The 12,461-nt window shown below is 43.9% G+C and overlaps 1 protein-coding gene across 1 annotated transcript; it reads right to left on the reverse strand.

Annotated features, from left to right (window-relative positions):
* Positions 1–3,612: 3,612 nt before the first annotated feature.
* On the reverse strand, positions 3,613–5,141 carry LOC127310388 (uncharacterized). The gene is made up of 4 exons (XM_051341068.2): positions 4,801–5,141; positions 4,316–4,705; positions 3,895–4,234; positions 3,613–3,822 (listed from the first exon to the last, which is right to left on the reverse strand). Exons 1-4 carry the CDS (start codon positions 5,124–5,126, stop codon positions 3,613–3,615), a joined length of 1,266 nt encoding a protein of 421 aa, XP_051197028.2. The 5' UTR covers positions 5,127–5,141.
* Positions 5,142–12,461: the final 7,320 nt, after the last annotated feature.

A 12,461-nucleotide genomic window follows, 5' to 3' on the forward strand; every position in this document is an offset into this window, starting at 1 on the left:
CGAACTGTTGGTGCTATTATTGATATGAAGGAAGGTAATATTAAATATCAATTTCCTCTCAAGAAAGGTATGGAGCACTTCCCTAGAAAGAGAATGAAGTTACCTTTTGATTCTATTATTAGAACAAATTATGATGTTGATGCTTCGTCTCTTGATAATACTTGATACACTTTCTGCACCTAGCTGAAAGGCGTTAAAGAAAAGCGCTTATGGGAGACAACCCATAATTTTACTTCTGCATTTTTGTTTTATATTTGAGTCTTGGAAGTTGTTACTACTGTAGCAACCTCTCCTTATCTTAATTTTGTTGCATTGTTGTGCCAAGTAAAGTCTTTGATAGTAAGGTTCATACTAGATTTGGATTACTGCGCAGAAACAGATTTCTTGCTGTCACGAATTTGGGTTGAATTCTCTGTAGGTAACTCAGAAAATTCTGCCAATTTACGTGAGTGATCCTCAGATATGTACGCAACTTTCATTCAATTTGAGAATTTTCATTTGAGCAAGTCTGGTGCCTCTTAAAAATTCGTCTTTACGGAATGTTCTGTTTTGACAGATTCTGCCTTTTATTTCACATTGCCTGTTTTGCTATGTTTGATGGATTTCTTTGTTCCATTAACTTTCAGTAGCTTTGTGCAATGTCCAGAAGTGTTAAGAATGATTATGTCACCTCTGAACATGTGAATTTTGATTATGCACTAACCCTCTAATGAGTTGTTTTGAGTTTGGTGTGGAGGAAGTTTTCAAGGATCAAGAGAGGAGGATGATACAATATGATCAAGGAGAGTGAAAGCTCTAAGCTTGGGGATGCCCCGGTGGTTCATCCCTGCATATTTCAAGAAGACTCAAGCATCTAAGCTTGGGGATGCCCAAGGCATCCCCTTCTTCATCGACAACATTATCAGGTTCCTCTAGTGAAACTATATTTTTATTCCGTCACATCTTATGTGCTTTACTTGGAGCGTCTGTATGTTTTTGTTTTGTTTTGTTTGAATAAAGTTGGATCCTAGCATCCATTGTGCGGGAGAGAGACACGCTCCGCTGTTGCATATGGACAAATATGTCCTTAGGCTTTACTCATAATGTTCATGGCGAAGGTTAAAACTGCTTCGTTAATTATTATATGGTTGGAAATGGGAAATGCTACATGTGGTAATTGGTAGAAGGTCTTGAATAATTTGATACTTGGCAATTGTTGTACTCATAAGGATCATGTTTAAGCTCTTGCATCATATACTTTGCACCTATTAGTGAAGAAATACATAGAGCTTGCTAAAATTTGGTTTGCATGATTGGTCTCTCTAAAGTCTAGATATTTTCTAGTAAAGGTTTGAGCAACAAAGATGACAGTGTAGAGTCTTATAATGCTTGCAATATGTTTTTATGTGAGTTTTGTTGTACCGGTTCATACTTGTGTTTGTTTCAAATAACCTTGCTAGCCTAAGCCTTGTATTGAGAGGGAATACTTCTCGTGCATCCAAATCCTTGAGCCAAACACTATGCCATTTGTGTCCACCATACCTACCTACTACATGGTATTTCTCCGCCATTCCAAAGTAAATTGCTTGAGTGCTACCTTTAAATTTCTATCCTTTGTCTTTGCAATATATAGCTCATGGGACAAATAGCCTAAAAACTATTGTGGTATTGAATATGTACTTATGTATCTTATTTCTTATTAAGTTGCTTGTTGTGCGATAACCATGTTCCTGGGGACGCCATCAACTACCCTTTGTTGAATATCATGTGAGTTGTTATGCATGTTCGTCTTGTCTGAAGTAAGGGCAATTTACCATGAGTTAAATGGTTTGAGCATGCATATTGTTAGAGAAGAACATTGGGCCGCTAACTAAAGCCATGATCCATGGTGGAAGTTTCAGTTTTGGACAACAATCCTCAACCTCTTATGAGAATATTATTTGTTGTTGAATGCTTAAGCATTAAAGAGGAGTCCATTATCTGTTGTCTATGTTGTCCCGGTATGGATGTCTAAGTTGAGAATAATCAAAAGCGAGAAATCCAATGCGAGCTTTCTCCTTAGACCTTTGTACAGGCGGCATAGAGGTACCCCTTTGTGATACTTGGTTAAAACATATGTATTGCAGTGATAATCCAGGTAATCCGAGCTAATTAGGACAAGGTGCGGGCACTATTGGTAATCTATGCATGAGGCTTGCAACTTGTAGGATATAATTTACATAACACATATGCTTTATTACTACCGTTGACAAAATTGTTTCTTGTTTTCAAAATAAAAGCTCTAGCACAAATATAGCAATCGATGCTTTCCTCTGCGAAGGGCCATTCTTCTACTTTTATGTTGAGTCAGTTTACCTATTTCCTCCCATCTTAAGAAGCAAACACTTGTGTTAACTGTGCATTGATTCTTACATACTTGCATATTTGCATTCATCATATTACTTTATGTTGACAACTATCCATGAGATATACATGTTACAAGTTGAAAGCTACAGCTGAAACTTAATCTTCCTTTGTGTTGTTTCAATGCCTTTACTATGGATTTATTGCTTTATGAGTTAACTCTTATGCAAGACTTATTAATGCTTGTCTTGAAAGTACTACTCCCTCCGTCCTAGAGTATTAGTCACAATCTCATTTTCAGGTTGTCCTGCTAATAAGGCACAATTTGCATTAATTACTGTTAATTAGCACATGCAAACCGCACCATTCTCTCATCCACATGCATCCCACACCTTCCTCTCCCCTTCCACACTTAATGCTACGGTTGGCATGCATGGAGTGTGAACATGATTCATGCATGGCCGCATGCATGAGCCATTTCCTCTCTCTTAACTCACATAGCATGTGAATAGGAACCGGTTTCTCTTCTTGTGTTGTGTATAAAAGGCACCAAGCTCTTTGGTGAGTATTCCCCATCTTCATATTCTCGGAGAGCATGGGTAGTCAGGCCGTGATCATCAAGGGTGAGGAGACCATGGAAGTGGAGGTTGCGCCTATGGAGAACAAGGTGGACGAGGCTCCCATGGAGAACAAGGTCGAGGAGGCTCCCATGGAGAACAAGGTCGAGGAGGCTTCCATGGAGAACAAGGTGGAAGATCTGGTGCTTAGTTCAACTTGTGAGGTATGCATATGCCCCTCGGTGTGCTATAGGTGTGGTGTCCGTGGTGACTCCGCAATTTTCCAATGCCTTGGATGCAAGCGGGCAGTTCCTCAAGACTTGCGTCGTTGCGAGTTGTGCGCAAACGTGATTGTTCCAATGAAATATTGGTGCAAAGATTGCTCCACTACCGTCGCAATGGGAAAAGATGGCTACTGTTTTATTTGCGGTCGTAACTCATCCGAAGTTGAAGAAGACGAAGAGAATGAGGAGTTTGTTCCGGACACCATGGAGAACTAGTTCATCTATCTATCAATCTCTATAAAGTTTGAGCAAAATATTTAAGTTTCTATGTATGCGAAATATTTAATGGAATCTCATGTGATTTTGGTCATGAAATCTGATGTGAGATAATGCAAAGTCTCAAAGGTTTTTCAAGCAATTAGAACAGTCCCTTTACAAAACAAGTTCACCTTGTGAACCACCTCAACATAGTCCTTGTCAAAAGTCCCGTTACAAAACAAGAATGCAAACTAAACCACTAAGGAGGCTTCAACATAGTCCTTGTCGACCTTCAAACGAACCGGAAGTTTACCCTCTCTCTCAAGGGTTTTTTTCTTCAAGTGAGGCAAAGGATAGTGCTGCCCTCCCTTGTGTTTAATTATTTCCCTCATGCAAGCTTGATGACTTAGCCAAATTATGTTTAGCTTCTGATGTGGATACTCATCTACGCTTTCTTGTACCTACACGCAGTATACAAATTAGAAAGGAGCATAACTAATTTGCAACATATGAAAATTAGTAAGGAGTGCTACCTTTTGAATAATCTCAGGAAGTGTCTTGGGCATTTTTCTATGAAACATAGACTGAATGGATGCAAACCACCCAAGATCAAGAATGTTGCAGTCGGGTGAATTAGGTGGTTGATTTACAAGTCTAATATCCCAACCACCCCTTGCTGCCTCGAATGCGAAAATAGGATCATCTGCTTTAATGTGAGTCCTTGCATTGTCCTGTTGGATGTATACCGTACTCCATCTATCTTTCTCAGGCCACTTCTCCTTTATAGCCGGCAGTACATAATTTACTATGTACTCTCTACTCTTCTCCCTATCCACCGAAGGTGAAGGCTTGACCTCCCATGTTCCTTTCTCCCTATGATCACACAAACAAATTATGTGAGTTCATTTAACTGTATAAGAACAAGTTGTAAAAATATGGTGGAAACATACACACCTATAAGGGCTCTTTTTTTTAGCTTGAACCCAACCCACAAACGCCCACACACCTATCTTTCCGTCAAAAGTACAATTTCCGTGAGCATCATACCTAGGCCTAGCCATTGCGGATAGGAACATGATCTGTTGGATATGATTTTTATGTTTGCATTCTCTTCGCGGTGCTTCCTCTCTATGGCTCAAATACATATTTTGAGTCTTCCTAGTGCGATAGAAAGTTTTTTCATCTAAATGAATGATATTGAAACTTCCCTTGAAGGTGGGATCGTCCACTAAGGAAGATGGCTCCAAATTACCAAGTGCATAAAGCACACGTGCCTTCTTGTTGGGTTCCGTCAATGAAGGTTTCAATTCACTTGTGATTCGTCTAATTTGTTTCTCCTTTAACCTACAAAACATATTGATAAGAATGGAAAATATGTCAATGAATTTGCATTTCAGTTCAGAATGAAAACTGAGTATGTTGTGTCTAGCATTTTTTACCTTTGGTGAACGGTGGTTTTGGACATATTTAGGTGTCCAGCAACCTGTCGAATTGTGGTTCTCTCGCGAGGAGGAATGGCTTCCAAAGCCTCTATATCCAACATTTTCTTCTTCACCCCACATTTTAGCTTTCGCTTGCTCTTGATAGCATTGATCGAACCTCCTGTCTTCGCCTCTTTCCATATCCTTTGCACACACCTTCTATTGCACTTAGCATCACGAGCCACTGAATCCAATACTCCTTTCTTCAACCTAGCATTCTCACCATTTCGTGCAAGGAGCATTGAGTATATGTGACGCTTGTCATTTGTATCATATTGCTTCATCTTTTGCTTGTTAGCCAAAGCATCTGCAAAATAGAAAAACAAAATTGGCTTGTAAGGAAAAAAATCAAACAAAACAACCGAGCCCAAAAATATGAAAAATATGCTTACTCAAATCAATCTCTTTTCTTGGAGGGGCTTGAACAAACTCTTGAGTCGGAGGGTATTCATCGGCGTGATCGAAGTTCTGGTTGTATCCCGGGCCGCGATAGCCTTCGTCGGCTGCATTGTTCTCTCCTCCAAGACCTATAAACGCTCAGTACTGGTTATAGTCTAGCTGAGTACGTACACGCTGATCTACAACTACAATATCTACTACTCCAAACTCTCAGTACTGGTTATAGTCTAGCTGAGTACACGCTGATGTACAGATTAGCCTAGCTGAGTACACGCACGCAGTACAGATTAGGAGGTGCGAAACACAAACCTGTAGTTGTGCTTGTTCCGCCGAACATGCTCGAGCTTTCTCTGATGCGGATGCCGCCGGCGCTAGACATGCCGCCGCCGCCAAAAGAGATACCGCTGCCGCCGTTGAAGATGTTGAAGCCAACGTAGTTTGACCGTGCATCTCCGTCGCTCCCAGTCCAGCTCGGCGAACTTGCCCAATTGGACGGCCCCGCCTGTTCTGGTGCAGGAGGAGGTCGATTTGGGCGGGATAGGCCTACACGGCGAGTTGGTGTCGGACGAGGAGGTCGAGTGGCCTCTGCCATGGGCTGGGACACCGGCTCCCTGGTTGCCGACCCAATGGAGAAGGAGGGCAGAGTACCACGGCCGGCAAGACCAAGGGGAGGAAGACGAGAGGAGGTGGGCGACGAGCGTGCTTGGAAGGCAACACGTGAGAGGCCACGGAGGCCGAGAGGAGGTGGGCGGCGTGATTCATCGCCGGGCTGCTCAGAAGCCATGGGAACGACGAGGTGGGTCGCGATATACTGGTTTGGTTCGTCTCCCGATCTCCATCCATATATATGTGGGATTGTTGGCGCTAGAGAGATCCGAAATTTGGAAAGAAATTGGAGGATCGGCGCCAGATTTCGGAAAGAATTTTCCGCGCGCAAGATTAGAGGAAAGGAGATTAATTTTTGGGTTGAAGAAGGAAGAGCGCGGCTGAAGTTTCGCACGTCTCGCGGGAGTTTTGGAGGCTGCAGTTTTGCCATGCAGAAACCTCGCGGGCTGCAGTTTCGGCCATGCATGCATGCAGTAATTAGGGGATGTGTTTATTGGCTGTAGAGATACGAAGCAACACCTCGGGAGAGAACGTTTTTCTCCTACTGGTCGACAAACCTTGGTTTCTTACTGAGGGAAAACTTCCTGCTGTGTTCATCATACCTTCCTCTTGGGGTTCCACTCAACGTTGCGCTTAAATTCTCCTTCATCAACTCCGCGCTCAACATGTGTCTTCAACCGGTAGTGCAGCTTGTGCAGCCACAGCGCGCGAGCGGCTCCTTCTGTTCATCATAAATCGATGGAGTGCGAGGAATCAAATCGTAAACAAATAAAATTGGAGATCCAATTGAGTAGGTTTTGAGTTTGGAGGAGGAAGAGAGAGATAATATGAAAATTTGGGTTGCTTACCTCTTCCCTACCTGTTTGTGTCATCCGATGCGTGGTACGGGCGCGCGGTACGGGTGCATTCCTCCCGTACCATGTGCAACCGCCTCCGAACTAAGACGGTCGACGCGGTACGGTCGGGCGGTACGGCCATATCCTCCCGTACCGATGGTCGTTAAAATTACAGTATGTTTTGAGAAATTGATGTTTCCGTCGTTGAATCAGTACGGGCGCACGGTACAGTCTGGTTTGTCCGTACCAGTGGTTGTGGATGCGGTACGGGCGCGTGGTACGGTCTGGTACGACCGTACCGATTGTCGCCAAAGTTACAGTAACATGCGAACATTAAAAATTTCTGTTCAATCTTCATGTGCCTTTGTGCATCAATGTTACCTCGAAAATGGAGAAGGAAAAAAGCAGTATATATCAAGAATGCGCAATTGTTAGCATCAAAAATCAAAACGACATTGTTGTTTAACTTTTTCTCCTCTTTTCCAAATATCTCATGAATACTCTTTATTAAAAACAAAATGAAACAAACAAATAAAACTAAACATTAAACTTGAACAAGAACTAAGAAAAAAATTGAACATGGGTTGTCTCCCATGAAGCGCTTCTAGTTAAGCTCAATTAGCTTGACCAAGATGGTGATCACTTAAGAGTTGGAAGTGGAAGACCCACTCCAAAATAGTTAGCTTTCGAAGTAATGATCCCATCATCATCATCATTTTTGGCCTTCTTCTTTCTAGGGAAGTGTACTACAAATAGATCTTTGGATGGTAGTCCAATTCTCACATTCCCTTCATGCAAATTGATCGGAGATTTAATAGTTCTAAGAAATGAACTTCCTAGGATTATAGGGGCTATAATCTTTGGGCATGTCCACAATAATAAGATCAATAAGAGCAGGACATCCTTTAATCTCTACTACAATATTATCATTTATGCCTACAACTTATCTATATGTTGAATCAACTAAGTGCAGTCCTAGCTCAGATGTTCTAAATGGTCCCATCCCTAACTTATCAAATAGGGTCTTTGGAATTATGACCAAGATCACAAAGTGCAGCCACCTCGTTTGTTCCAAAATGGATTTTAATGGTGGGCTCAAATATATCATCAAACTTAGCTGAAAGTTTTCAGCTAACTTATTATATTGTTGTTCTAAATCACGGACTTTGCATGTTACTTCATGTATAAATTGACGTTACCTTTCACCGTTACCATGACCATCTTTGTGAGGACTTCTACGGAGTACTCAGGTGTTGGAGCATTTCTATAGTCTAGTTCTTTAAGTGCTTTGTTTCATTCAATCCTCATCATCTTGAGGTCTTCAACGGGGTTTGGTTTTGGTTTACCTGCAAAACTTTCAAGTATAATAGTTTGGCTTTCAGCTATCTTCCCCAGTTGTGTCTCAACGGTCTTCAGTCTTTCCTGTAGAACTTGAACATCATTCTTAAGAGAAACGGTTTGGTTAGATAAATTCCCTAACATAGTGCTATGATTTTCAGTGAGCTTTGTAAGGGTACTATTTTGTTCAGCTTGAGCATGCATAAAATTCTTGAAAGTACTTTCAGATGAGGCATTACCATTGCTTGGTACATTACCGTTGGTGAAATTATTATTAGGAACTCCTGCATTATGATTATATTGTCTAGCAAAATTAGAGTCATAGTTTTGACTCTTCCATGCAGGGTTATAAGGATTTCTTTCTATGAAGTCTATTTCCTAAACTTCCACTATTGGTGATGGCATTAACTTGGGTAGTTTCCTTACCCTTGAGAATATGTAAAAGCTCATCTACCGTCGAAGTAAGTTCCTCATTGTTACCTTTGGTGATTACATTCACCTTTCTTGAGGTGGATCTGTCTACGTGCCATTGGGCATGGTTGCTTTGCATATCATCTAGAAACCTCCTTGCTAGTTCAACTGGCTTGCTCATGAATGTTCCTCATGTTGCAGTATCAAGCATAGACTTTGATATTGGGTTAAGGGCATTATAAAATAAATGTAAGATTAATCAATCCTGCATTCCACGACTTGGACAGTTCATGGTGGCTTCCTTCATCCTTTCCCATGCAAGCGCTAGTGGCTCGCGATCTTCTTGTCTAAAACCTGTAATATTAGAACGGAGTTGCATAGTATTTGCTCGTGGGAAAAACTTAGTCATAAATATATTAGTGCATTCATCCCATGAAGTTATACTGCCCTTAGGCAAAACTAGCAACCAGTGCTTTGCTTTTCAATGGAAAAGGAAACAAGTGTAATTTAATAGCATTTGGATCAACATTTTTAATGCACATCATATCACATATTTCGGTGAATGTGTTTAAGTGAATCCTCAGCGGCTGAGCCTCCAAATTGGTTCTACTGAACCAAACTTAAAAGGTTAGACTTAATTTCATAGTTCTTCGCTTCAAAAGCAGGCTGAGTTATGGGTGCACGAATAAAATCATCATTTGAGATAGCATATTCCCCAAGCTTCTTTTCTGCCATAGTGATTATTTTTTTGGTATTTTTTTCTATGATTGAAAAAGAACAAGTAACTATTTTTTTTGGGTTTTCAAGTAAAGAATAAAATAGTAAACTAATAACAGTAAATAAAAACTTAAAACTAAAAATAAAATACTAACAAGGTCTCTAGTAACCTTACCGGAAAAGCGAAATTGCTTCCGCGACAACGGCGCCAGAAAAAGGGTTGATACCTTCGATCTGGATTACGGATTGTAGTATGATAAGCTTTTCCCTAGAAAACCTAGGTTTAATCGAACCTTGGGAAGCACTGCTAAATGGTTGTGAAGGAAACGTCTACAAGACTTGCTAGTGTACTTTATCTTCAGTTTACCGGACCTATCTAGTTTACTTTTAAGGGGGTTGTGTTCAATGATGGAAATAGGCAGGGTTAAGGTTTCACCTGCAGTTATGCATACATATATAAATGAAGCGCATATGTGTAGCAAATAAAATAGAGATAAGAGATTCATGAGTAGCACATCCGTAAATACCCTTGCCCCTAAAGCGAGAGGTGACAAGAGCCTAATGGTCCAACCATTGTCCTCACAGCCGCAAGCAACAACGGGTTTTTAGTAAATATAGACCAAAGTCTTAAGCTAGATGATTGTGCTATGACTCCGAATGAATCACTAAACATGTGCCGTTACTTTCCCCTTTCTGTCACTAAGGTTTCTTGGTAGCACGTCGTTCTCCACTCATCCCACCTCTTCCCTTGATCGACTTGAATGATATGGGTACCTGCAAATCATCAAGACGAGGCAAAGAGCTAGACAAAGATACAAGATCGCAAAACTCCTATTCAATCCTTACACATAACATAAGATTAGATGCCCATGAACACTGCGAGGATTCACCACAATCCGCAGCTCGTGAGGACTACTCACACATAATATCAAGATCAAATACAAAGATAGAAATCATTGTGCAAAATACTTAGATTGAAATCACAATATTCTTACAATGGTTGTCAATTCTCAAGGAGATCTCTATTACAATGGTGATGGCTATGGCTATGGAGGAGATGGGAGATGGAATGAATGAACTATGGTGATGGATCTTTTTCGGTGTGTTGTAGTTGAATCTACTGGATGATAGCTCTGTTTGGCGACGAATGGCTCTCCTTTCAGCGTCAGTCCCTTCACAACTTTTATAGTGTTTGACCTCGAGAACGCAGCCGCAGGTGGTACGGGCGGACGGTACAGGCGGGTCTTGCCTGTAGCGATGCCCGTTAAAGCTCCTGGAACCGCCTTTCTGAGCATATTCAACCTTGCCATGCTCGTGACACGAATTTCTTCAGTAATTGCGGGTCCATTTGCCATTATAACGTGATATCCTGCACAACATCCAAAAATAGAAGAGATTGCACATCTTGCATTGATTATGCATTAGTGACAAGTTAAGAAGTAAACTTAGTCAATTTCTTGACATAGCTAAGGGTTTAAACGTGAGAAAATATGGCGTATTTCACAGCCATCATCGCACCACATGTGCTCATTTGGGCTTCGTGGATCCTCTCGTGTGATTCCAAAGCTCCATGCCCTTTTTTGATGAAAAACTTTGTGGTATTTTTTCTCGATTTTATTTCCTGCGAAAACAGATAGAAATAAGATTTTTTTCTAAAAATAACGTCAGATTCGGCAGTTTTACCCAAATATGGTGAGATTCTAGAGCAAATCATCGAGCAAAGTACTTGGAAAAATAGATACGTTTAAGATGTTTTAGTAGACACCCGACGATCAAAGGGGCGTGGGATTGGGAGGCCTTGTTCCCTCGGATCATCTACCTTCAGCTAAATTCTGCATAGTATCTCTGGGATCAAGATATGCCCACGAAGAAATGGCTCCTTTACCTCCTCCTCGAAATAGGCTTTCGCCCCGCTTTATAAATAAAGCCGCAACGGCCGAACCGATACAAGGTGGTGAGGAGAACCTCTTACAAAGCAGATCAAGAATAAACAAAAAAGAACACGAAAACCAAAACTTGCGGCGACATTGAGACCGGCCCGAGTTGCAACGGAGCTCCACAACAACGCCCCCAAGAGGGTAACGACGCATTACGCCGCCGCCGTCGAGACCGCAAGGTCTAGGTTTTCACCCGGAGCCATCCCGCAGGGAGGATGCCCACAACGACGCCCCCAAGAGGGTTGCGACACCCGCAGGCATCGCCGTCGCTGGCGCCGAGGCGCTGAGCTTTCGCCCGAAAGCATCCTCACACCACGTCCGGAGAACTTAGCCGCCCGTAGCCACCGAGGTAGGTTTCCGAAACAAGATCTGGGAGCTACCAAAGCCGAAGCGCCGTAAACCCCAGGAACACCCATCGTCCGCTCCACGCCATCCGCATGACCGAAGAGTGGGACCACCACCACCGCAACGTTGCCCGCCGTAGAGCCAACCGTGCAGTCCGCCTTCCGGGACCGCCGCCCCGGCATCCCACGAGCTCGAGCCCATGACCTAGCCACCACGCGGCAACGCCGACGGATTGGACAGGGTAGGCCAACACCACAGCTAACAGTCATCAGGGCCAGCGCTAGTTAGGGGAGGGGATCCGCCCTCCGGCACACAAGGTGCCCACCGTCCGGACGTGGTAGCACTACCAATTAGGCCTAGATCAGGCCCGACCGCCTGCCAGGCCCGGAACAGGCCCCATTAGACGTGCTACCGCGCTGCTATGCCCACGTCGCCGATGCCATCCAACTGCAGCTCTGTGTCGAGCCTACCCATGCCGCCACCGGCAGACCACCATGCGTTAGGCAGATGCCAAGAGCGGCGTCACCGCGACCTCACTCCTCGCAAGACGGCCCCGACCGAGGCCGCACACCGCCGCAAAGGAGCACCCCCGCCGCAACGCCCGGGGACATAGTTGCACCGTAACCGACGCCACCACGCCGCCGATCAAGCCCGTCACTTTGGCGGCATCCAAGAACTCGCCTTTGAACGCCAGCAAGAACATCCGACGCCTCGCCCGAGCAAGATCGGGGACGAACGCAGAGCTGCCCGGGCCGCCAGATCTGGACCCGCCTGGCCCAGACCTAGATCCGGCCGCAGTGCAGCCCGGAGGGTGCCCCGCCGGCGGTGGCCCTGCCCAGGCCCGCCTGGCCATGGTCAGTGACCACCAGGCCCAGATCGGGGCCCAGCTGCCCCGTCCTGCGCCGCGTCGCCAGGCTGCCCCCTCCGTCGCCGCGCTGCGCCGCCTGCCGTAGCTCGCGCTGCGCCGCCACCTCCTTCGCCATGAGCCGCCGCCGCCATGCCTTGCCGTCGTCGCCGGACCGAATCCCGG

This window comes from Lolium perenne, chromosome 6 (assembly GCF_019359855.2).
Source record: "Lolium perenne isolate Kyuss_39 chromosome 6, Kyuss_2.0, whole genome shotgun sequence".
Classification (NCBI taxonomy): Eukaryota; Viridiplantae; Streptophyta; class Magnoliopsida; order Poales; family Poaceae; genus Lolium; species Lolium perenne.

Excerpts from the sequence above, each read along its gene's own strand:
- LOC127310388 (XM_051341068.2), bottom strand. The coding sequence starts at position 5,126 with ATGAAGCAATATGATACAAATGACAAGCGTCACATATACTCAATGCTC. Across the intron at positions 4,706-4,800 it reads AAAACCACCGTTCACCAAAG|GTTAAAGGAGAAACAAATTA; the intron begins GTAAAAAATGCT and ends TATGTTTTGTAG. Across the intron at positions 4,235-4,315 it reads AAAAAAAAGAGCCCTTATAG|GGAGAAAGGAACATGGGAGG; the intron begins GTGTGTATGTTT and ends GTGTGATCATAG.